General features: G+C 46.8%; 1 protein-coding gene across 1 annotated transcript in view; it reads right to left on the bottom strand.

The window, feature by feature from the left end:
- ABCA4 (ATP binding cassette subfamily A member 4) overlaps positions 1-17,732 on the bottom strand; it is a 133,581-nt gene extending 115,849 nt beyond the window's left edge. The window contains exons 1-4 of the mRNA XM_023231075.3: positions 17,570-17,732; positions 8,584-8,677; positions 7,055-7,196; positions 4,487-4,626 (exon numbers count right to left, since the gene is read on the bottom strand). Coding sequence (XP_023086843.2) covers positions 4,487-4,626; positions 7,055-7,196; positions 8,584-8,677; positions 17,570-17,635 — 442 coding nt within the window. The 5' untranslated portion in view covers positions 17,636-17,732. The remainder of the gene's footprint in view (positions 1-4,486; positions 4,627-7,054; positions 7,197-8,583; positions 8,678-17,569) is intronic.
- Positions 17,733-26,521: the final 8,789 nt, after the last annotated feature.

Genomic DNA, 26,521 nt, shown 5'->3' with positions numbered 1-26,521 from the left:
AGATCTAAAGACATTTCTGGGTGTCACAACTGGGGAGATGCTGGTGGATAGAGGCCAGGGATGCTGCTAAACATCCTGCCTCAACCCCACTAGTGCTATAGCTCATGAGGCTCTGGCCAGAGAAGAGCCTTATGGGCCTGGATGTCTATGAAGGGACTTCAACATGAAGGGAAAGCACTAGAGTGCGTGAAAATGACAATCTCTTCACCCCGAGTTCTTCAGGGGCATGGGTGACTGTTTATCTCCCAGTTCTTCTCTAACTCACTTTAACCATCATGTGTCCCCATTCTTTCCTGGTCCCAATTCCACAGCGTCCCATCCTCTCCCTCTTCAAATTCTCCCCTCCCCAAGTGGCCAAGAGGCCTGCCCCTGTGTGCTGGACAGCCACCCTTCTCATCCCCAGGTTGTGCCTTTTCCTGAACAGCGTCATATCTGGATTCATGTTGCAGCTACTTTCCCCTGGAAGGGTCTTGGGCCAACCCCACAGGTCTGTCCATGCAGCTAGGGCAGGGGAAGCCAGTCCTGAAGGTTGACCACACAGTGGCACAGTGGCCTCTCTCACAGTAATGGGCGCCCTGAGAGTTGTGCCCACTGTCACTCCCCTTTGCATAGGAAAGATTTGAGGACTTTGGGGAAAGCTGGACACACGGCCCCAAGGGAGGAGGAGGGCTCTGAGGGGAGCTGCTCCCTTTTATTCTAGTCTTCCCTCCTTTTCAAAAACATAAATCCGGCTGTCTTCCAAACCCAGCCCTCCTGCTTTTCCTCCTGTCCCTGGGTGCCAGCTCCACTCTTCTTTTCCCAATTGCCCCTTCATATACAGCCTTGTACACTCTCACTCCACCAACACCATCCCCAACACACACACGCACACACATGCATGCACACATGCACGCACAACATGCACACACATGCACGTGCAGACAGACACACATGGGAGATCTCTTGAGAGTTGGGGGCTATGGCTCCTGCTTTCATTATACTCCTCATTGTACCTAGCAATGCTGAGTGCACAGATGCAGGCCCTTGAAGTCACCTCTCTCTAACACCCAGCATTAAAGACTGACATCAAATCAGAGTCTCAATAAATGTCTGTTGAATGACGTAAGGCATTCAGTAAATACCTGTTGTCTTGACCTGAGAGTCAGGACTCCATTTGACTGTTTATCTCTTTGTTATTCTTTAACTCACTCACCTGACCTTACATACAAATATCTTGCTGGGGAGAAGGGGCAAGACAAGAAAAGCTGGGAGTGATGTTGCCCAGGCTTGGCACGCCAGACCACCCAGGTGACAGGGCTGCTGTGGCTCTGGGGGAAGGGGGAGCGTGCTGGCTCCTGGTACACCTGAGGAGGGCGGGGGCCCAGGCGAAGAGGAGGTCCATACCAGACAAAAGCTTCCCTACACTCCTGAGGGAGAAATGTGAACTGGGAGCCTGAGGAAAGAAAAATAAATTTCGTTTAAAATGTGGTTCTTCTTGTTCCCTTCCCTGGGAAGATTACAGGCTGGGGGATGGGGACTGCTGAGGCCCCGGGAGCTGAGGGTGGGGGTGGGAGGGAAGCCAGGAGAATGTAGGAGGCTCCCGGGAAGAAGGTGTTTTAAAGATGATTGAGAGACCGCAGAGCTTGCTTCGAGGGAGAGGGAAGGGGGCTCCATGCCTGGTCTTTTATCATTAATCCTCCCTGCTTAGAATGCAGTACTACAGGTTTGCCTGAAAGAAAACCTCTGCCTGGGTCAGCCAGTGGCATGCCTTCCCAGGCGGCTGTGCAGAAGCACGCCCAGCACCAGCCCTGCCACCCCCACCCGCTTGCTTTCCAAGGTGGGCTCTTCCACAGCACTGGCCTGATGAGTCCGTGCTCACAGTGAGCAGCGCCCCGGTGAATCTCGACAGACTGAAACAGTCTTTGTTTCTGACAGTGCCCTTCAGGCCCTGGCCTGGGATTTCCTCAGAGACCGTGTCCCTTAGTTGGGGATGGACCCCTGTCCCCTCTCACAGCCTCTAAGGCCAGGGATGCTGCAGAGCCTCCATTCCCACGGGGCCGTGGCCAGCCTTTCCTGAACCCTTGTCCCCAGATTTGCTCCATTAGGGACTTCTCAAACCTGAAGCCTGCAGAAGGAACCGCCTGCATACCAACTCAAAATCAGTCCTGCTCTGGGGTTAAGAAATAGTGATTTTGGTTCTCATATCCACATTGTAAAAGTCACAGAGAAATTGTGGTTTGAAATTACTTCCTTCACACTTCCTCCCAGCAGGACTCAATCTGATGATCAGACACTTAAGTGAAATGTCTGCCTCATCATCGAACCCACTGGGTGCATGAGATATGTCGTCCCGCCAGGAGCTGGACAGCCCACGACTGCATCTGTTTGTGTAAATTAGGAAAAAAACCAGCTGGTTGGTGCATGGGGGAAGGGGGGTTTCTTACTATTAAAATGGTAATTGTACTCATACCATATAAGGTTCTTCAAACTTGGGCTCACTAAAATAAACTTTTCTATCCAGGGCAGCAAAGAATGGAGTGTTTATAATGCAGTTTGTAGAAGTGACTACATAAAGTCTATGCTTTACTAATTTGAAACAATGAGAACGTAATTGAGCATCTTGATGCACCAATCTGGTCATACGCCTGTCCTTTCTCACTCAGATAGGGAGAGAAGGCTTCAGAAGGTGCCTGGATGGGAGGAGGATCAGATTCTCCTTGGAGAAGTTTCTCCTATTGACTCTCCTGTGCTCCTGAATCTCCTACTTCCCTCCACCGGGCCACGCACGGGCTGTGGTCATTTTCTGCTCACTTATCTCTCACCTTCTGCCCTGTGAGCCCTCTGAGGGCTGGCATTTGCCTGACTCATCTCTCCACCCCAGAGAGCAGCCCAGTGCCTGACTCACAGGAGGCACCGAAAGTCGGCTGAGTGTTGAAGGAGCTGCACGCAGGCAGAGGAAGGTGCCTCCAGGGCTGAGTTCAACCATTCTCCCACATTTCTTGTTTGGAACCTGCAGCAGAAACTGTTGTATCGATACAGCCTCTCCCACTCCCCTGGTAGACCACTTGGTGACCCCTTTCTCATCCCTGTCAACCTCTAAGATCATCCTTACAGTCAACCCCCTCATCCCAGCAGCATACATCTCCCAGAAGCCCCTAAAGGCCGCCTTCGCAGCCTCTGAGCCCCGTTCCCTCAGCAATCTCCCCCCTCGCCGCGACTAGCAGCCTTTTCTCAGAGGGCACGCTCCACCCACAAGGCTGCAGTAACCTCTGGATTTCCGGGGGGGGGGGGGGGTGCTTTACTTCCTCACGACCTCTCATTTTCTATGCTCTCGCGAGTGGGCTCCAGTGGCCATTTCCAGTCCCTCTAGCCATCCGCAGAGGAGCCGACTACACAGGTGACAGCACACAACACCCACTCCTCACACTTTGTAAAGGCACACTGGAGTTGTTACTCTCAGGCTGTTTCTTGTTCTTTCCCTGGGGAGGGGAGACACAGGAGAGGGAGCCCATTCATCCTTCCTCTTCGCTCTTCCTGACTCCCGGTGGCTCCCACCCTGGTGCCCAGCTCCTGCCATCTTCCTGCACAACCATGGTGTCCACGTGGGGCCAACACCTTCACCTCCCATTTCCTCCTTGCCCTCACCAGGCACCTGCACCTCTGCTCCACTTCACCCTGGCCACATCTGGGGGCCAGTCATCACCCACCCTGCCTTCGAAATCCTGAATTCACATATTTCACTTTCTGACCACAGCCATCAACTCTTTTATCTTGTTCATTTTCTCAATCACTTAAACAGGGTCATCACACCCATTGAAACTTCTATTCCCTTGCCTCTTCATTTCTCCCAGTCCATTTCAGTACCTCTGCCTTCTCATCCTTCCTCGTGCAGCCTGGACATGATGCATGTAGTCCAGTGCCTGCCTTCTGCCCCCTGCCTGTTGACCTTCCGTAGTGCCTCCCTATACACCTCCAGCCCTGTATCACCCACTCTCCACTTGCACTGCCTCAGTGCCTGGATGGTAAATATTACTGGGAGAAATAGTACAATTATGCATATTTATATCATGATGACATATGATCTCCAACCTCCCTGGTTCCTTAATGATAGTTGGCCTTGCTTCTTCATGTTCCCGGTTAGCTCTCTCTCTAGAACTCTGTGAGAGTTGCTCCATACCTTTACCAAACTCTGCAAACTCCTCTTCCCCTGCTTCTAGTCCTTGACCTAGCCTCATACTTCCCATAGCACCATCTGTCTTAGCATTCTTTCTATCTCTAGACTTAACTGGATGAGACCTTTCCTGCCTTCCTTCCCAACTTCCTACCATCCAGGCTTCTGTGGAGGAAGAGGCATCTTCATCAAGGTGATGCTCAGGCCGCCTCCAGACCCCATCCCTTCCTGCCTCCACTAGTATCTTTTTCACCAAATCTCCCTGTTCTTTCCCATATCTTCAGTCTCTCCATGGGTGAGGCAAGTGATGCTGGAGAGCACTGGAGTCCCGCTTACCTGCAATTCTCTCCGGGTGAGTCCGGAGGGTGTCCATGAATTGGGACAAGATGTGGAGCTCTGTCCAAATACGGCCAAGGTGCTGGCTCTCGGGTGCATTCATGAGGAGTTCTTGAAAATCTCGATATACCCTTGCCAAGCTGTAAGGACAAAGCCTCATTAATAAGGAAATAGCTGTTATTCTTATAATAGTAATAATATCTCATGCTATTTTTAAAGATACCATGTACCTGACCCAGCTACTACATTGAGTATCCTTATAATACTGCCAAGGTAGGAGAAAGAGGTAATTTTACTTCCTTGTGCATATAGGCTAACTGACAGTGATATCTCACTATCTGTTCAGTCTCCCAGTTTTGTCAGGGCCTGGTCACCTCTCAGTCCCATGCTCTGTGTGTCTCTTGCCCAGAGAAGCCTTAAACAGGGTGACATTGGTAGATATCACTGGAGGTTTTTTCCAGTTTTTACCCAGATCTCTGAGACCTGTCCTTCCACCCATTCACATGGGTAGGCTCTGACAGCCATGCTTCATCCACAAGGACCTCCCTGCACACACACACAGGCACACGCACACATGCACGCCTCTGCCAAGGCTGATGGTACAGGGAGAATAAACCTGTATCAACCCGATTTGTTCCCAGGGATTTGGATGGTGTTCAGAGATGGCCTCCTGATTGCCCAGGCCGAGGTGCTGTGAACTACATGAACAGTGGCAGCCCAGTGCATTGAGGAGCAGGGGAGACTGTTCCATGGAGAGAGGAGAATGGAGTAGATACAGAGGCCAGGCCTTGCAGGCCCAGATGGAAGAGAGTTGAAGAAGCAGCTCCTGACAGCTCTCCAGGTCTTGGCCTGCCCCTCCTAAGCCCTGCCTTGCTGCCCTTGGCTCTGTGAGAAGGTCTAGTATCCAAATCATACACTTCCTTTGGGAGTTTAAGATTGCTTGAATGGGTTTCCGTACCTTGCAAGCAAAAGAACCTTGAATAAGCCAATATTTCAACCATAATGTGTGTGTGAAACATGAAACCCAACTTTCTGGGTTCAAATGCCAAATACAACTAGAGTCTGGAGCCCCCTTCTCTAACTCCCATCCCTCAGTTTTCACCAATAACATCTATAGACACTGCTAGGGCCATTCCCACCAAAGCTCCATGCAGCCTCCACTGAGCTGTCTCCAGGCCTCCCTGATCCCACATGTGACCCCATACGATCTCTCCGGATAGGCAGGTGTTTCTTAAGCTGAAAGTGCAGTTGTAAACTAAAACTGCAAGGCAGTGCTTGCAGCAATATGAGTCCTACTAAATGCCATTTCCTTGACTTTGCTAGGAAGACAGATGTTTCCTCTTCTATCATCCTGTAATCTGGGGGTCAGCAAACATAAAAATTACAGACTTACAGATCATACAGTCTCTGTCAAACTACTCAATTCTGCCATTGTAGGGCACATGCAGCCATAGTTTGTTCACAGTAGGGAAGGCTACCTCCAATCATTAGGTTGATCTATCAAACTCTTTTTCCTTTTTAGTCTAAAAGCGGGCTTCTCCTGGAAGAATCATACTGAGCTCCTCCAAGGAAAAAACTAAAGTAACCAGGTATCTCAGTTTTCACCTAGCCTGGTGTTTATACAGGTAGGGTAAAGCCTGCTCCCCAACAGGCCCTTGCTGGTGGCCTTCAGGTGTGGGCTGCCCAAGATGCTGCTTAAGGTCAGCACAGCGGGTGAGGGATGGCCCTGTCCCCACCCTAGGCCTCTGTCTCTAGGATATGTTCCCATGATGGTCTGCCAATGATCTGAAAGGGAATTCTGAAGACAGACCTTCTTCCTGTGGGATTCGACTTGAGTTTTGACCCTAGACCAGAGGCTATTAACCTGGCATCCACAATTCCCTGAAATCAGATGTACAGTGTAATGTTTGGTATCTGGCGATTTTTCTTGGGAGAGGAGTCATTGGTTTTCATCAGTTTTTCAGAATGGGCTGCAGGCCCACAGTGAAGAGCCACTGCACCGGAGCCATATTCCAAGATCTCACCACTCCAGGGGGCCGACGGCAATTACGACAGAAAATTTGGAAATTGTCTCTTTCTCCCAGGAAGTAAACTTCACTTTGTAAACCTGACTTCATTTATCTTCTCAATGCTCCCTGACATTTTTCCTAGCCCTTAGATGTCCAAGAAAGCTTTTAAAGGAAGAGAGATCTGTCCAGGTTGATCAGCGTGAGGGAACTGAGTTTTTCTCCTACAATGATTCACTCCACCCAAGCAGGTCAGTGACCAGAAGGCAGTGGACATATCTCTGCAGTGGGCTGCCGTCAGACTCCAGGTCACATTTTGGGGATATAAGGACCAAGAAATTGTGTGCACGTGGCCTTAGCTTAGAGATTTCTCCCTAAGTGCCCTGACAGTTAACAGAATGTTCCACAGAGGAAACCTGCTCTGCTCCTAAGAGGTTAGGGGCTCGGCAAGCCACAAGAACACTCTTCCAGTGCTCCATGCTCTGTGCACGCATGTGTGCATTTCAGCACATGAAGGAGTGTGCAACTTCCTCCCCCGCATGGTAGAGATCTCAAGACTTACATGGAGTTGTTATAGTTTGACACAATTCCAGGAGATTCTCCTGGGGTGGGGTTTTGAAAGCAGGGATTGTTCACATTGCAGAAGATCCCCTGGAGCCATGGCAGCATTCCTGCTGAGGGCATCGCCTTGTTAGGAAAATGGCCTTTAAAACAGAAAATGAGGACAAGATGGGATTAGTCATGGAGCCCAAGCAGGATGCAGACCTAGGAGCTGGCTTTTTTGGGAAGGAGCCCAGGCCCCTCTGATGTCCTCCTTCATTCTCAGCATTTAAGAAGCAGGAGCATCTCATGTGTGCCAGGCCCTGTGCTGGGTGCTAAAGACATGGCTTCTTCTCTCAAGCTCCCGGTGTAGTGGGGAGACAGACAGTTGTTGTAATAGGCATGGGTGGAAATGTGAAGGGGAAGCAAGGGGGGAACACATCATTTTGTGCTGAGAGGCACATAGGAGTGTTAGTTCAAGAAGCCTCCACGCAGCTGCTGCTGCTACTTGAGTATAGGCTCATCTATTCCTTCAGCCATGGTGAACTGAGCACCTACCCCCAAGCATGCAGTAGGGCTGCAGGACATGGGCTCCTTGGGGAGAGGTAAAGAAGGAAGAGTCTGATGGATAGTAGGCTGATTCAGAACTGGGGCCTGAAACTCATGAACGAGAGGGTGAAGATCAAGAATAGAGGACTGGGCAGCTTTGCATAATGCTTTAGGCTTCCACATTAGCCACATAGAGGGCCAGAAACCAGGTGAAGAATTTCCCAAAGGTGCAGAGTGTAACAGAGGCTCTCACTAGGTTCCTTTCAGGTCTGCAGACACCTCAGGGGTCCAAGAAATAAAATTTTTCTTCAGTACAATTGTATAGCATCCCTTTTCCTCATTTTTCTCTGGCACCATGTATAACATATCCTCTATACTGATTTCTGAAATGTTTTAGATAACTCATCTACAAATCTCTTCTCTTTAAAACGAGAGAGTTTAGGTATAAAAAATAAAAAACGAAACAAACAGAAATAAGTGCACAGTCTCTTAGTAACTATACACAAGTATTTGCTTAGAATGTGTAGGATTAAAACATGAAAATTTGGGCTGGACAAGGTGGCTCATGCCTGTAATCCCAGTGCTTTAGGATGCTGAGGTGGGAGGATCACTTGAGGCCAGGAGTTCAAGACCAGCCCGGGCAATGTAGTGACTCTGTCTCTACAAAAAACAAAAAGATTAGCTGGGAGTGGTGGCTCATGCCTATAATCCCAGCACTTTGGAAGCCGAGGCAGGAGGATCACTTGAGCCCAAGAGATAGAAGTTTCAGTGTGCCATGGTCCCAACACTGTACTCCAGCCTAGGCAACAGAATGAGACCCTGTCTCTAAACATTTTTTTTTAAATTATAATTTGTGTAACATTGATACATCTGTCATATGCATCATAGACATGAAATGATAAGTGGATCAGATCCCCACACCCCCACCCCAAGACCTTTCTAGACAAAAGGCCCAGACCAATATCTCTCCAGGGCTTGCCCAAGCTACCCTGCTATGCTTACATTCATGTTGGCTATAGAGCGGGTTGGCGTTCCTTAACCAGATCAAGACCAGAAATAAAGATAAAGGCCACACGAGTTCGACCACAAAGCGAATCTGGAAAAACGAAACAAAAAGAGAGAAAGTTCAGCGGTGCTAAGAGATTATAGAAAACATAACCAGAGCAAACACACCCATCCTCAGAGCCCATGTGAGAAGTAGGACTTTGGTTGTGGTATATTTACCTAAACAGTTTCCTTCTTTATGGCCGGGCGCAGTGGCTCAAGCCTGTAATCCCAGCACTTTGGGAGGCTGAGACGGGCGGGTCATGAGGTCAGGAAATCGAGACCATCCTGGCTAACCCGGTGAAACCCCGTCTCTACTAAAAAATACAAAAAAACTAGCCAGGCAAGGTGGCGGGCACCTGTAGTCCCAGCTACTCGGGAGGCTGAGGCAGGAGAACGGCGTAAACCCGGGAGGCGGAGCTTGCAGTGAGCTGAGATCTGGCCACTGCACTCCAGCCTGGGCGACAGAGCGAGACTCCGTCTCAAAAAAAAAAAACAAAAACAAAAAAAACAGTTTCCTTCTTTTACCCCCTCCCCACCATATAACCTCTACCTTGTTTTATTATATCAACCAGATTTTGTGTCCATCTGGGTTCTACTCTGCCTCTGTTTTAGAAAACTGCATTAGCATGAGACTTTCATAAAGGATCATCAAGATCCTCTGCTTCAGTGCATTTTAGCTGTCGCTGTCACTATGCACATGAATGCAGATTTGGGTTCAGTATGGCCCCACCAGAGCTTGCATTTCTAATATGCTCCCAGGTAATGCTTATCTAACAGGTAGTAAAGATTTCTCTGTCACCAATCACTCTGCAGATAAAGGAAGAGGCTCAGAGGAGGCAGGTGACCTGTGCAGTGTCACATCAGCAGTGACAGCATCAGAACCAAAATCCAGCCTCCTGTTTCTGGGGCCAATGTCCTTTTCCGCCCTCCCCATTACCTTGCCCTTGCAAATGTGGTCATTTAATGAATGAATGAATGAGTGAATAAATGACTGTGATCCATAGCAAAGCCAACAAAAATCAGGCCTACCAACATGTTTCCTTCAACAGTTTCTATGGCTTAAAGAAACAAAGCAGGGCACACGGCCATGGGTTTTTACATTGGAAGAGGCTGCTAATGTCAACATATGGTTGAAAGTTGGTATTTAAATTTTGGTTCCATTTGGAGCTTAAAGACTCTTGACTCCAGAAGCAGATCCAGTGGCTGTGGCAGTCCACACCCTGTGGCATTGCACATGGGGGTGGGGGTTGGAGATGTGGAATTAGGAGAGGAAGAGGGAGAGGGACAGGTGAATTGGAGAGTAGAATAGTTCTATGCAACCCTTACTCCAGGGACCTTAGGAAGGAAACACATAAGATCTGAAGGAGATCTGAAGCAGCTGGCCGGGAATAGCAAGTTTAATAGATCAGCTAGGGGCTATTCACATGGTCTTTCATGTAACCCTTTGTTGTTTTCCTCTCAAAGAAATGTAAATAGGCTCTCAGCAAAATAAAAGACACCATAGCAGAGGCTCAATACATGCTCCTTTCCTGCTAGTAAGAACCATCCATGTTCTGCTTTTTAAAAAACAGTCTGCTGGTGGCAACCAGATTATAAGAAACTAAAAAATAAATTGATGGGGTAAAATGATTGTGCATTGAAGAAAGAAAAAGCAAAAACTATTTGGGGGCAGGTGGTGATTATGTAGCTGTAACTTTTTACAAGATGTTTTGCTCAAAATATGTTTAGGGAGGATGTGTTGGAGGAAGCGCGCGCACACGCACACAATATGGGAAGAAAAGTATAGATCCATGAGGCACTTTTTTTTTTTTTCTTTTTGAGATGGAGTCTCACTCTGTCACCCAGGCTGGAGTACAGTGGTGCGATCTTGGCTCACTGCAAGCTCTGCCTCCCGGATTCATGCCATTCTCCAGCCTCAGCCTCCTGAGTAGCTGGGACTACAGGTGTCCGCCACCACGCCCAGCTGATTTTTTTTTTTTCTTTTGGTATTTTTAGTAAAGACGGGGTTTCACCTTGTTAGCCAGAATAGTCTCGATCTCCTGACCTCGTGATCTACCTGCCTCGGCCTCCCAAAGTGCTGGGATTACAGGCGTGAGTCACCGGGCCTGGCCCTTTTTTTTTTTTTTTTTTTTTTGAGACAGAGTCTGGCTCTGTTGCCCAGGCTGGAGTGCAGTGATGAGATCTTGGCTCACTGCAACCTCTGCCTCCTGGGTTCATGCCATTCTCCTGCCTCAGCCTCCTGAGTAGCTTGGACTACAGGCGCCCACCACCACGCCCAGCTAATTTTTTTGTGTTTTTAGTAGAGATGGGTTTTCACCGTGTTAGCCAGGATGGTCTCAATCTCCTGACCTCGTGATCTGCCCGGTTCGGCCTCCAAAGTGCTGGGATTACAGGCATGAGCCACTGTGCCTGGCCCTGGACTTCCCCTTCTTAACACACACCACACTTCAGGGTCATCACTCCTCCAAGTAAGTGAAGCCCTCAAGGGCAGTAAGCTTCCTGAGGGCAGGAACCTCATCTGTCATTGTCACTACTGTGATTCCAGGACCCCACATGGGGCAGGACTCATAATAGGTCCCCAATAAATATCCATGGAATGAGTGAGCCTTTGTCAAGACTGGTCTAGGAGGCTTCTCCACTAAAGCCTTTGGTGACACAGGGCTCCGATCACCAACAGTCTGTAGATTTAAGAAACAGCCTCCCCCAGGGGCATATACCTTGGTGTCTTGCCTTCCATTCTGGATCTTTCTGTCAGTGGGTAGGGCTGGGAAACAAGTTCGGCAAGATAGCAACATTGAGTGATAGGAGCAAATGATGAAACCTGGAAGTTGTTCCCGGTGTCTTCACCAAAGAAATGAGACATCCAGTTCAAATCCAACACATTTGACTCCTTTAGACAACTGCTTGCAATATTGGCTTTCTACCAAGTAGACTGGCTGTCTTCCATGCGGCAACATCTATCTGTGAGTGGTCTGGTTTGTTAAACACTGATGCTGATTTGGGAGTTAGTGGGAAGATCTGGGTTAACAATCACTTTGGGGCTTGCTTAACCTCCGAGTCTCAGTTTTCTCCTCTCTGAAATGGGACTACTCATTTTTCCTACAGTGTACACTCAGGCTTGAGAGAAGGTTACTCTGAGGTCAAGTAACTGGGTTTACTATCCAGCCTGTTCCATCTTAGCTATGTGACCTTGGTCACCCCCTCAACTCCTCCGTGTCACACGGTCTCATCTGTGAAATGGATGTGATACCAGGACCTATCTCCCAGAGCAGTCGTGAGGATGAAATGAGATACCTGTGTTAAACACGAAAGTACAATATGGCATGAGGTAACACTCAATAAACGTGAGCCATTTGTTATTGCCTCACAGGGTTGTCACAAGATCACAGGGATGTTGCAACGGCAGAAGAGTAAGCAGACAGAATTAAGATTATCTGCAGCTTTGTAGGCCTGCCCTCCACTTAGTTCGTCTCCCTCCTTTTTGGATTCAGAACTGCCCAGTTGCTGGCTTGGAACCACGGGGTTTCCTAAGAAACCAGCCACACACCGTCCTCTGCTCCATATATAAAGAGGGAGGGCTATGCACCAGGGAGGGGACCAGCCAGCTTGGCCTGCCTGTCCCATGGGTAAAATTTCCAAACCAAGCTAGTGCATCGTCATCCTCCCTTGCAAGGATTGTCATGCACACTCCTGGCATCCACCCACTCCCTCACTCACTCATTCTTGTATTTTTGAAGAATGTGGTCTCCACAAGGCACAGTGACTTAAAGGCCTCCTCTCAGGAGTAGGGGCAGGATCAGCACCTCCTTTCTTCCTTCCTTCCTTGTCTGGCCGTGGGACTGATCCTACCTCACCTGTGCCCTCTTCTCATCCTTGAATTAGGCTGTTGTTTTCTGCCTATAGTCCTCATCCCTCAAATCATCACCCCTGTTGATTAGGTCATCACTTCTCATGTGGCTGCGCACTGAAAACATGCCGGGATCTCAGGTCATGCCCCAGATCAACTACATCAGAATCTTGGGGCATGGGACATCAGGGTTCTTCTTTTTAACACTTCTCAGGTAGTTCAATGTGCAGCCAAGGCTGAGAACCACTGGTCTAGGTAATGGTTGGTTGGTAATCTTTAAAAAATATTTGTTGAGAGGTCACTGTTGTTCTAACTCTGTGAGAGTGTGTTTGTTTTTTTTTTTGGCAGGGAGCGGGGGCAGGTGCTGCATTTCACATGCCACACCCTGGTCAAAGACCACCAACCATTCTTTTCCTAGCCTGACAGGTCTGGTCTTCGCAACAGCCTCTTCTGCCCGCTTCCAAAATCATGCTCAGCACCCCCACCCCAGAGCGGCATCCTTGTCCTTGACGCTCAACTGCGCACAGGCATACCCCAGGGAGAAATTCCACAGTATAATTAAAAACATGTTTTCTCAGCAGCTCAGACTCCCCCCACCTTGCCCTTTACACATGTCTATAACTTTAATTAAGCCCAGCCAAGGCTCAGAAGGGCTGGTGGAGAATTCCTTTTTCCCAAACTGGTATTTCCTTCTTTCCTTCTTTTTCTTTTCTTTCTTTTCCCTCCCTCCCTTCCTTCCTTCCTCTCTCTTTCTTTCTCTTTCCTTTCTTTCCTTTCTCTCTCTCTCTCTCTCTCTCCCTCTTACCTCCCCTCCTCTCTTTACCATTCAGTCGACATGGGGAGGAGGGTTTCTGGCAAGGGCACAGTTGTGCTTGTTGTTTTAAAACTGAGCCTGTTACATTTTCCTCCTTCCTGCTCTGTTTTCAATTTAACAGAAGGCAGCCTAGGCCTAAAATGAGCCCCATGATTTTTCTTTCTGCACCAAGAACCAGGACAGGATTCCTAGCCTGGACAAACATGACCCAGAGCCTGGGTACACTGGAGTTGGTGCCCAGCCTCTCCGTACTTGCCACATTCTGGGCCTGATGTTGGGCCCCGGACAAAGGCCACAGCTGTCCCCAGGTGCTCAGGGGTGTGGTGTCCAAAAAATGACTAGCTCCCTACATTCATGAGTCCTCAGGCCTCCCCCAGATATCCGTCCTCACCCAGAAGCTGGGAGGAAGGGATGACACCAAGAGACCCACCTAGTGATCTTCATAAACCCTCCCTGATGCAGCGCCCGGTCCACAGCCAGCACAGGCGGATGTGTATTTGTCTTGTGCAGTGGAGAGAGCTCTCGTCGTTGGGAATGCACGTTATCAGGATGAACTCCTTGGGAAGTCTTCTCTCACCCTCTCCAGCCCCGGTGCCTCCTCTGAGCTCCCAGACCTACTCCTCACTCCCACCTGTGTTTCCTTCTGCTCCACGGTTCCCACGTTGTGCTGCATAGTAATTATACGCGGGAGCCGCTCCTGCCTGGCTCTGAACTCCATGAAGGCGGTGGCTGTGTCCAGCTCATGTTGGTATAGGGCAAACACGCATCCCAGTTTGCCAGATCCAGTGTTAGTTTACATTTATTGTCCCAGTGCAATTATTAATAGTACTTGTTTGGACGAACGGAGGCAGGATGGTGCACTTCCGGGTTCTTCTTCACCACCAACTCTTCCCATGTGTGCGAGAATGCAGCTGACGCCCGGGAAGGTGCAGATTAATCAGGCATGCACCAGGTGATGTCAATCCCAGGAGACCAAGATTTACCTGGTGGCACCTGCGGAGCGCCCCCCCTCCTCCGACATGCCCGTGCCCCGCCTATTGCCCTTCCACTCCTAGAAAAGTCGCTCCCAGCAGATGTGCCGGGGGTGGGCTTTCTCAGCCCCCACTCTTGTCCGGACTGTATTAGAAACGCCCCCGCTTCCCCCAGCTCCGGTCCCTGAAGCTAGATGACCAAAGAATAAATTTGCAGTTTTGCTTTTAGCCTTGCCTACTCGCTGGTTCTTTTGTGCCCACTCTGGTGGTCTTAGAAAAACAAATCAGTACTCCCTTTCACTTTCAAAACTGCCCTGATTGGATGAAAAATTATGTGGTCACTGTGTCTTAGTGATATCAGTGACCAGATTATTGGATGGATCTTGATCTACGGGGGTCAGTGTGGTGTAACGGCCATGCCTGCCTGTCTCGGGTCACGCAGCATGGGTGTGAATCCCAGGTCCAACACCACCAATTACTGATCCTTCTCTGGAGCCTCAGTGACCTCATCAGTACCCTGGGGATAACAGAGAGGCCTCTCTCGTGGAGCTGTTGGGAGGGTTCAGGGAGGTGATGCACTTAGTACAGTGCCAGACACTTAGTAACACTTGACAAACGTTAACAGAGGAAGAAAAAAAAGGAGGGAGGAAAGCAGAGATCTGAAGATTTTCATCTTATGCCCTTAGGGATTGGGAGCTGAGGAATGAGGAAATTTGGTATCTGTTTTTACTCTTGCTCTGCCTACAGGAGGCATGGAGGTTTGAGGGAAAACCTGGGAGCTGAATTATGGGCTGGGTGGTTGTACTTTTCTTAGAGGGACCATCTTCTAGAGGCAGAAGTTTCCAGAAGAACCGAAAGCTTAGGAAGGAGCCACAGATCCCTCTCAGAGTTACTGAAACTGTGGGGGGTGCCTCTGTCTTACCCAGACATCCTGGAAGCTCCTGGAATGTGGTAGCAGGTAGGGAGCCACTGGGAGGCATGCCAGACAGAAATCTAAATTTCCAGGCCATTGGGACGGCATCCAGTGAACGCCAGCCCAGACCAGGCCCAGCCCTGGGAGGTGGCCCGGCCAAGGCCCTCAGCCTGAGTGGCTGTATCTCCCTGGGAGCACACTGCGGAGAAGGCAGAGTCCCTGAGCAGGAGCCGCCCACACCAGGGAAAGGCCAGATTGAGAGGGAGGGCACCAGACCATTCTGAAAACAGGGTTATTCTCTGTCAGAGCGACATGAGTGTCACAGGAATGGGCTCATTTTAAGCCAGCAGCTACAGTCCTCAGTTATCACGTGACCCCCTTTGAGGGTCACAGAGAGCACAGTGAGTATAACATGAACTGAGAGCTGTAATTTTTTATGGGAAAGAGAAAACAATGGCATATTGGATTTTCCTCCACAATCCACAGACGCCTTACATAGGCAGGGGCTGGGAGGCCTTGTTGCCATTGTATACCCATGAACCTAGCACAGTGCCTGTAGATTATTTGTTGATAGAAGGAAAGAATGAATACATGAATAAATTTAATCATGAGTTTTTTTCCAGTTTTGTCAGGATTTTCATGCAAGAAGGGAAGCTCCTAGGAGAAAGGACTGAGTTTCTGATTACTCTTAACACTTGGGGCCTGGGGACAACAGATAACTTCAGCACCAGTCTTGACAGAGGAAAGTGGTCTGAGGACAATGGCGCTTCCCAGACAAGCCAGGTCTAACTCGCCTCTTCCCCCTGCAGCCTCCCTGCATCCTGGGCTAGCCACCCACAGGCTTTGGAGCCATCCGCGTGCATGGTTGAAGCGTGTCCCGTGCTGCTCTCTTTTATGCTGGTTGTTAAGCTATTGTCCCTTGGCTCTACATGCACCAACCTGCCAGGGCTTTCTCCTCAGGGGTCCGGACCCGAGGTCAGGCTCAGAGACCCAGCAGCAGCCTCGATGCATGCCTTGCTCCCAAGTCCTAATGTCAGCTCCACAGACCTCTCATCTATGTTTCCAAGTCTTAATAATTCCTCTCTCTTCCCTTGGTTCTCTCAGCCCTAGGGGTGGGAGCTGTGTCCTGCAATTGCTACCTCCATGATACCTTAGAGTTTTCTTTTACTCTCTCAGGTACCAGCTCTATACTTAGCTAACACGTTTTCATATTAAACTCTAAGGAAACCCTCACTGAAACACTCATTCATAGGCCTTCACCTGTTCCAGTTGGCCCCATCACCTACATGAACTCATTCTGAACCGAGATTTGGAACAAATACTGTTCTCTTCTCATCTAAAGCAGGTCTCCCTCCCTTTCCTCCTGAGCTCTCCAGTGGCTTGCAGCTCCCATGGTCCTAATCTCACCCCTACCCAGCCCCCACCCCTTATCCCCTCCTTCCTCTTTCAGCTCCTTTAGTCATTGGCATTTGCACGACTCTGCAAGGCTGTAGCAAAGTGCATTCTTTCTTTATAGTTCTATAGTCACGCCTTATCCCTTCCCAGAAAACATGCACAAAGCCAGTTGTCATTTACATGTACAGTCTTGGTCTCTGATCTCCGGCACCTTTTGCCCGCACTTCTCATGGAATATTCCACCTGTGCTACTTTACGTTGCTCTTGGTCTCAAAACATACTTTGGGTTTTCCCAGCCAGCACAGAAGCCAGTGCAGGGTGGAATCTGTGTTGTGCTTTTAGGGCTCCAGTCTAACCCAGCCTGGTGTCTGCTCATTGAAAGAGTTCAGGAAATGTGCGTGATGGTTAAAAATGTATTGCGTCTCACAGAATCTAGGACACAGTCAATTGTAAGATGCACTGTTATTTTTTTGCACCACTAAGAAAGAAAAAAAATGTGTCCAGTTAAACTGTGACTTGACCGTGAGCTGCATCCCAATTCCAAAATGTTAAGGTGAAAAAACAATGTGCCTTAGAGAATCAATGAAATAAGGCTTCACTAAGCTGGGAAGCTATTTGAGGGGTTTCTTGTTTGCCTTTGGCCTGCTCTTCAGGGCTTACGGTTCTTCCCATTGCTCAGTGTGGATGCCCTAGAGGGAGGTAGAGTGGACGGGCAGGTGTAAAACCGGGGGTAGGGGAGGGGTGGGCAGGCAGTAGATTGACAGGCAGAGTGGGCAAAAGATTTTCATATGGCTGAGGACAGAGAACACATCTTTCTGGGAAGGGCACCGTCAGAGGGGCCCACAGAGCGGCCATCCAGCTAAACACTGCTTCAGTGCTAATCGGCAACAAGCCCACTGACTGCTCACAAACCCCCGCCCTGCCCCACCACCCCACTCCACACTTCCAACCTGCTTATTTGCTCCACATCTCATTTTTAAACCACAGACAGTAGCTGTTACCTTTTGCCTTTTCCGCAGGGTCCAGTTCTTCCAGAGCAAAAGCTGTATCTGTCTCACGAAGCCCATGCTAATGACCACACGAAGACCAGATTGGTCAGAGTTGAGGTCCCGCAGACAGCAAAGGACATAAACGCTGCTAAGAGCGCCTCCAGCTCCGGCCACTGTGTCCTTCTGGTGATTAAAGGCTACTTTTCCCCTTCAAAGCATAATCCTTTTTAATTACGCATAAGCCCTTTGTTGGGGAGAGGAGCCTGGACACTGCGTTGGCTCCTTTTTAGTGAGAGAAAGAGAACGCTAAAGACACAAGTGGCAGGGCACCAGGGAAACTGAGGTGGGGGATGCAGTGGGAAACCAAGACCCTCAGGCACTCTCCTCCATGAGAGGGGTTCCTGAGGGGGTTGTCTTTAGATATCTTTGACTTTAAGTTTGGAACAAAATCTCTTTGCATAAATATAGGCTGGGCATTTGTCCTCAGCAAGAACCTACCATGAGCCGGCAGCCAGGGTTTGACTGGCCCTTTAAGTCCAATCAACTCACTTGGCAGATCTGAAATGATTCCTCCCTCTTTTAATCTTTCATCTTACTCTGTAAAGACTTCAGGACAGCTAGTTGGGTTGTCTCTGAGCTTACTGGAGGGTAATGATGTTTATCTCTTGTGCTAAAATTGATCAACTAGTAGTGGTTGCCTGGGGCTCTGATGGAAAAGGCACTGGAACAGTCCAGGCTCAGCAGGACAGAGCTGTGATCGACTTGCAATGTCTGACTGGGGTGCCGGCACGAGGAGAGGCAGCAGGTGGGCCGTTACTGTCATTCCAGCCCTGCAGTGGGGTGGTGCTGGGTTGACTCATCACCAGGTGAGGGATCTGTGATCCGAAGGGACACCCCAAACGGAAGCGTCCCTGGCACCTTGCCATGGAACTTTTTGTCTCTGCTTCCTCAAATCTCAGAATGTGTTCTCTTTGAAAGACTCTAGACCCTTGAGACCTGGATAGGGGTGGAGAGAGAACCACAGACAGGAATGGATGCTGACTTCATGGAGTTTGTGGTCTGGTTGTAAACACGGGACTTGAACTCAAATAACTCAAGGAGTGTGATGAGGGCCCACAGGCTGTGCATGGTGGGGCTTCCAAGAGGAGAGAGATGGTTTCCGCTTAGGAAGGCAAAAAGGCTCCTTGGAGGTGATGGCATTTAAGACAAGCTTGCAGAATTACAAAATAACATTTTAGAGTAAGTTTATGATTTATAAACTGCTTTTGCATATGTTATTTCATTTTAGCCTCACTACAGTTTTGTGAGGTCCATATTTGCCGTTTTATAGATGAGGAACGCGAAGCTTAGTGAGATTAAGTACTTTGCTCAGGGTCCCACATGACAACAGTGGGTCCTTGAACAAGTGAGTCATTTAAACTCTGCAAAGACAGGGAGGAATAGCTTATCTTGCCCAGGAAAACCACAAGTGAAGCATGGCTGGAGTGAAGGCTATGAATGGAAGATGCTGGAAAAGGAGACAGGAACCAGACTGAAAAATTGATGATGATCATGACTGATTCAACTGAGATTTACTGAGCGCCTGTGAAGTGACTGGAGTGGCCCACAAGTGCAGGCCACCCCCAAGCAAAGTCTGGCAGAATCATTAAGACCTTGTTACATGCTAAAGGGTATGGGTTTTATCATGCAGAAGGTGATGAAAGATTTTAATCCAGTGGCTGCCAAGGGTAGTCAGTTCACCTTGGCAGCAATGCGGGAGTGGTTTCGGGGGAGGCAGACAGCCTGAACCATGCAGTGACAGCCATGATGGAGAGAAGGGGAGGGACTGGAGGGATAGGAAGGAAGGAGACACAGCAGTGCTGGATGAGTTACTGGAAGAAGGTGGTGAGGAAGAGGCAGAAGTTAGCTAGATGGAGTTTGGGGCTTGACTGGCTGGCTAGTGAGATGGTGGTGCTCATAACTGAGGAGGGAATGCCAGAGAAAAGCCCGTGGGGAGTAGGAGGCAGTGGGGGAGAACAGGGGTTTGCATTTGATATGCTGAAGCTGAAGTTCCTATGACATCTGACCACACATATTCAGCAGGCAGTTGAATACTTGGGTCTGGAGTCAAGAATAAGCTTGTGAGATGGAGACATAGATTTGTGAGTGGTCAACATATAGGTGGAAGATTAAGTCCTGGGAGTGATTAAACAGGTGACCCAGGAAAGAGAAACTTGGAGAGTATATGAGGTTGCTGAAGGGGAGCTACAGCTGGTGAAGGAATATGCCTCCTTCCAATTCCCAAAGACATCAGCTATATAAATAACGTTCTGTCATAGTTTTAAAATGGTTCATTCTTCATTGAGCTAGAAAGGAGAAAGTTAAACTGTGAGCACTTTGTTGATATTCAATTGATGATGCTCTAATAGTATTATTCCCATCTAATCAATGTTCTTACCTGAACAAATCTGTTTGTTGAGATTGACACATACGTGAAATAAAATGTATCATTTGAACCTTATTTTACAATTGAGTAGTGTTAATATATTCATATTGTTATGCAGCCATCAGCACCATCCATCTTCAGAACTTTTTCATTTTGCAAAACTGAAACTCTGTACCCATTAAACACTAACTCCCCAGTGTTCCCTCCCCTGCCCCTGCCAACCATTCTATTTTCTGTCTCAATGAATTTCACTACTCTAAGTACCTCATGTAAGTGGAATCATAGAAAAGCATAATCTTTAAAGTTCATCTATGTTGTAGCAAGCCAACTTAATCTGTTTGAGCTGCTATAACATAATGCCATAAACTGGGTGGTTTATAAACAACAGAAACTTATTCCTCAAGGCTTTGGAGGCTGGGAAGTCCAAGATCAAGGTGCCAAGAGATTTGGTGTCTGGTGAGGGCCTGTTTCCTGACATGCAGATGGTACCTTCTTGGGGTGACCTCATCCAGTGGAAGGGGAAAAGAGGTCTCTCTTGGGCTTCTTTTTATAAGGGCACTAATCCCATTCACAAGGGTTGTACCCTCATGACCTAATCACCTCCCCAAAGCCTCACCTCCTAATAGCATCACCTTTGGAGTTAGGATTTCAGTTTATGAATTTTAGAGGAACACATAATTTAGACCATAGCAGATGTGTCAGAGTTTCAGAATTTCTTTTCTTTCTTTCTTTTTTTTTCTTTTTTGAGATGCAGTTTCGTTCTTATTACCCAGGCTGGAGTGCGATGGCACAGTCTCAGCTCACCACAATCTCTGCTTCCTGGGTTCAAGCGATTCTCCTGCCTCAGCCTCCCAAGTAGCTGGGATTACAGGCACGTGCCACCAAGCCCAGATAATTTTTTTTGTATTTTTTGTAGATATGAGGTTTCTTCATGTTGGCCTGGCTGGTCTCAAACTCCCGACCTCAGGTGATCTGCCTGCCTTGGCCTCCCAAAGTGCTGGGATTACTGGTGTGAGCTACCGTGCTCGGCCACAATTTCTTTCCTTTTTAAGGCCAGTTAATACCCTATTGTCAGTATAGACCACATTTTGTTTATCCATTCGTCCATCCAGGGTCATTCAGGTTGTTTCCACCTTCGGCTATTGTGAGTAATGCTGCTATGAACATAGGTGTATAGATATCTGAGTCTCTGCTTTCAGTTCTTTGGGGTATAAATCTGGGAGCGAAATTGCTGAATCAAATGGTGTAACTTTATTTTTTGAAGAACTACCGTACTATTTCCCTTAACAGCTGCACCATTGTACATTCCAATCAGCAGTGCACAATGGTTCCAACTTCTCCACATCCTGGCCAACACTTGTTGTGCTCCGTTTTTCTTCTTATCATCACCATCCTAATGGGTGTGAGATAGTATTTCACTGTGGTTTTGATTTGCATGTCCCTAATGTTTAATGAGGTTAAGGACATTTAACTCTTTTTTACTCTTTCAATATTATAGATATTTGGTAGGGTTTTTCTCCCAAGGTAACTCCAGTTGTTTAAAAATTATGTCAAACTAAAAGCTGTGTTCAGTTTTCTCATATGTTTCTGAGAATATACCTAGTGAGTCAAGAATGATACTGATAACTGCACATTTCATTCCCATGGTTATCACCATTAACACAAATTTGATCAGGGTAGATATGAAATTGATGTGATCCTGGCAGTAGTTTTGAGCTAGGACCCTGCACATGGATTGAGAGTTGTGATGTTAAGCGATGGACCGTATCAATTCACATTTACATTCAGAAGTATAAAGAAGTCAAGGAAAATGGTGACGTTTTAAAGATCTTCTCACTTCTATTCCTGAGGGTTGAACTAGGAAGAGGCATTCTGCTACTTATATCAGTTATTCTGCAAACACAAATTCAGTAGTGGAGAGAAGTAGTTTATAACTTTTTAAAGTTTCTGTTTGGAAAAAAGGCTGTGGAAAAATTATATAGACAAAATTACTTTGAAATTACTGTAATTTTGGAGTGGAGATAAATTTGATAGTGAAACCAGTACCAAAAGATCTCCATCAATTCACTTGCAACAAGCTGAAGAAAATAGAATGTCCCAAAATATATCATTAGACACATATTTATTTGAAACAGTGATTTTAGGTGGAATGAGAAGACATTATGAATCTATGTCACAAGCATAAAGGCAGTTTTGGGACATCATAATGTAAGATGAAAAATATCTAATTTTTGAATTTGAATTTATTCCTACCAATCTCAAAACTAAATCATTGTGCAATTAAAACTTGAAACTCCAATCATCATGAATAATATGTTTCCTCAGCTTATGCAATAATATTTCGTGAGATGATAGTGCAATAAATAAATCAGCCTCAGTTTATGAAAGTTACACATAGAAAAAACTCCAAGGCTGAGTGGAAGCTGCCAGCAGGTTGGCTGCCTAGCTCACAAGATTTGCTCTTTTCTAGGAGTGACTCCAATGCCAAGGGAAGAGTTTGCAGTAGGCTTGTTAATGCCAAAGGGATTGGTCATGTGTAGTCACATGATCTTCGCTGGGCCAATCAGGGCCTATTCACAGAAATTTGGGGCATGGATCTGTGAGAAGCGTGGGTTAATCATTACAGAAGTACAGAAGTGATGAGAAATTAGAGGCCATGCTGGGTGACTAGGTTCAGTTTGTGTACATAGGGGCCTAAGCAAAGACTGGGGACTGGATCTCACTTGTTTTGCTAAACAAGCCTGGGACCCAGGTATAGGGCTGCATCCTAGCAAAGGAGATACCTTTTTCCTTTCACAAAGGTGTCTTCTGCTCACCAAACTATACAACCATGAGGCTGCATCCACCCAGAGGAGCACCTTTTCTATTTTGCATAAAAGTGCCACAGAGGCTAGCAGAGGACCTGAGGCTGTGTTCCCCACCACTCGGAGAAATCTGATCTGCAGTAACAGAGAACGAAGGGAATGCACAGAGAGGCCGAGGTAGAGAGCATGGGTCCCAGTTGTAGCTGAGTCCCTGGTTCCAGCTGTCCTTGGGACACAGCTGCTTCCCTCCTCTTCAGACAGGTTAGCAGTAAGACACTCCAATCCTTTCAATAAAACCTCCTTTTGCCTAAATTAGTTCAAATATGGCTTCCATAGTATCTGAAAAAAGTTCCTGGGTAGGTCCATGATTGCAATAATAAGTATTATAAATACTAACATAATCCAATGGAGTTGCTGCAAAATTTAAAGGAGAAGAGATTACTGTCGTGAGTATCTTCTAAGAAAGTAAAAGAAATCCAAAATACCCAATATTAGCAATTCCTGCATCTATTTTAAAAAGGCTCACAAGTTTTCTTTTCTTTTTTTTTTTTTTTTTTGAGATGGAGTCTTACTCTGTCGCCCAGGCTGGAGTGCAATGGTGCGATCTCGGCTCACTGCAACCTCTGCCTCCCGGGTTCAAGCCATTGTCCTGCCTCAGCCTCCCGAGTAGCTGGGACTACAGGTGCCTGCCACCACGCCCGGCTTATTTTTTGTATTTTTAGTAGAGATGGGGTTTCATCGTGTTAGCCAGGATGGTCTCGATCTCCTGAACTCGTGATCCGTTCGCCTCGGCCTCCCAAAGTGCTGGGATTACAGGCGTGAACCACCGCGCCCGGCCAAAATAAGGCTCACAAGTTTTCAAAACTTGCTAAGCAGTGTCAAGCCAAGTAGGAAGACGTGTGGTAAGTTCAAAATACATCAACCATTGCACATTACTAGCTGGAACGGAAGTGCTTTCATAGGTTATAAAAACATTAAAATGGTATCAACTGATTCTCCAAATCCTTTTATGGCCAATGAATCAAGTGAAATATTTATTTCCAATTTTGAATCGGCCTTTTGTTTAAAATTTATTTATTGTTCACTCAGCATTACCAGAATTCTTTCTAAAGTGCCTCAAAGTGAAACTGTAAAAATATTTTTCCTTTGTTTTCAAAAATAGAAGCAATATTACATAGTTTACCATCAGAGAGAAGTGATGGCTATTTCAAAACCATTTGGCACAGAGAAGAGGAATTTTTCCAGAAAAAAAGTCTCCAAAAGTCCCATATTTTAAAATATCTCTAGAGGAGAAAAAACTTAAAATCATAAGATTTGGGGTAAGGCATTTCCCCCTGCCTCCTCAAGGCAGAATAAAATTAATATCTATTACTGTAGCTTACTAACTACATCAGTAAATTTAAATTCATACTTTTTTCTGATAATTATACCAAAATGAAAATAATTTCTGAATTATTGAATAACTAAAAAAACTTTACAAACTTGATGCAAATGTAATTCCAGAACTTTACTTTTACCTCTTTTACCTAAAATGCCTACAGCTCAATTTTACTTATTAATCAATCTTGACTGTTCTCTTACTTGACATGGTCTTATTAGTAAGCTGTGTGGCTCTACTGCATATTGCTTTGATTTGGCTGGTCACTGTAGCAAGAATGGCATGCCCAATTTTCTACCTTTCATTGCTAGGAAAATTTACACAATAAAAGAGGGCCCCTCATCACTAATTACTGTGGAGCAGAAATTAATGACCAAACTAATAGAACCAAAGGACTTAGTGATATTGTGGAATCACTGGGCTCATCAGCTGAGAAATCAATTTTATTTTACTAATTGAATTTCCCCTATAAAAATCTTGCACTCAGCTGGTACTAATTTCACTTTGCCTGTAATAATTTTGAACTTCAGGTTGTTGTTACTATTGGATTAACATGTAGATATTGAAGTTTAGCTTATGAAAATAGTACTATTTACAAAAACAATACTCACTTAACATTTTCATGAGTTTTTCTTGGGAATGAGAAGAGACTTACTGCTTTTACGTCTAAACAGTCTTTGTCCATCAGCTCCTCCAAATATTCCAGAGTTCCTCCAAATATTCCAAATATTCCAGGGGCAATGTAGGCAGAAAGGTCTGAGATGGAAATCTAGGGAACTGACTATTTAAAAGGCAGGTTCACAAGTGTTCATCACAACATCCCTTCTAATAGCAAGACTTGGAAATATCTGTCACAGAAGAATGGATAAATGAATTACGGTATATTCTTTCAGCCAAATCTCTCACCGCAGTGAGCATGAATAAACTACATCTACGAAAGTATAACTCTCCCATACATAATGCTGAGCAAAAGAAGCCTGACAGAGCATTCATAGCCTACATTTACAAAGTTCAAGCACAGGTAAAACTCATCTCTAATGCTTGAAGTCAAGATGGTAGTTACTCTTCGGGGGGCCTCGTGGCTGGAACAGGCACAAGGGCATTTGCTAAACATGCTAGAAACACATCTTTTGATCTGAGTGCTAGTTACATGGAGTGTTCTGTTTGTGAAAATGATCAACCTGTGAACTTACGATTTGTGCACTTCTCTGTATGTATACTTCAATCATAGTCTGTTATTTATTTATTTATTTATTTATTTATTTATTTTTAAGCAGGTGAAGGAAGAGAATCCAGTGAGGGAGGCTGAGCAGGATGAGCTTGAGATGATGGAGAAAAGTCTGGAAAGAGGGGTGCCCTGGGAGCCACAGAAAGAAGATGTTTCAGGAGGAAGCATCAGTCTACCGTACTAAATGGCTCAAGAAAGGCCTTGAAGGATAAAGACTGAAAGCTGCCCATTGGATTTGACAACTGACCTCTGAGAGAACAGTTTTAATGGGAGGCAGAAACCAGACAGCAGAAGGTTGAAGAACAAGACCCGGGAGATGGGAGCTACTCTTTCCAGTGGCCAGACTGTGAAGGGAAGAGTGATGGCCACAGCAGCTGGAGGGAACAAGAACACTGGTTCCAGGAGGTCTTCTGCCTGAAGACAGGAAAGATTGAACCATGTTAATGTGTGGGAGACAGCTGGTTGAAAGAGAGATGCTAAAGTTACTGGGGGATGATTGATGGGGTCTCCAAGGAAGTGGAGGAGGTGGGCTTAGCCCTGGGCAGGGGAAGGGGCACCTTACATTCCACAGACACTGCAGGAAAGGAGGCCAGGAAGTAAGTACGATTCAATGAGGGAGTGGAGGCTGAGAGTTGATGGCGCTCATCCTCATGACTTCTAACTTAAATGTGCATAGGAGGTCAATAAGGGGATTAAGTGAGATAATGAGAAATCTTATGTGCAGATTCATTGCCTCATCTTACCTTTGCTCTCCTTTGATCATTTTTAAAGCAGAATGCAGTTTAGTCAGCCATCTACAATGGAAGAATAACTTATAGACAGTGTGGAGAGATCTTAGGGGGACAAATTATTCATAGACAACTCCCCCTTCCTTCTCACTCAGACACATACACTCACCATTATATTCATTTATTCATTGGCAAATGACAGGTAAAGAGTATTGCTATTCAGTTCAGCTTGAGGGTTTAACCCAATAATTAGCACCAAGAACAATGCTTTCTGGAAATTGTTTTCCCAGGTACCGTTTCTTCTGGCCCAGGACAGCTGAATCCATTCAGAGGTCTCCTGGCCCCAGGAAAAGCAAGGTCGAGTTTGCGTCCTGCAGTGGAACCAACTTTCTTCTCAATCT

This window comes from Piliocolobus tephrosceles, chromosome 1, assembly GCF_002776525.5.
Source record: "Piliocolobus tephrosceles isolate RC106 chromosome 1, ASM277652v3, whole genome shotgun sequence".
Classification (NCBI taxonomy): domain Eukaryota; kingdom Metazoa; phylum Chordata; class Mammalia; order Primates; family Cercopithecidae; genus Piliocolobus; species Piliocolobus tephrosceles.
This window is presented reverse-complemented; position numbering and strand designations above follow the sequence as displayed.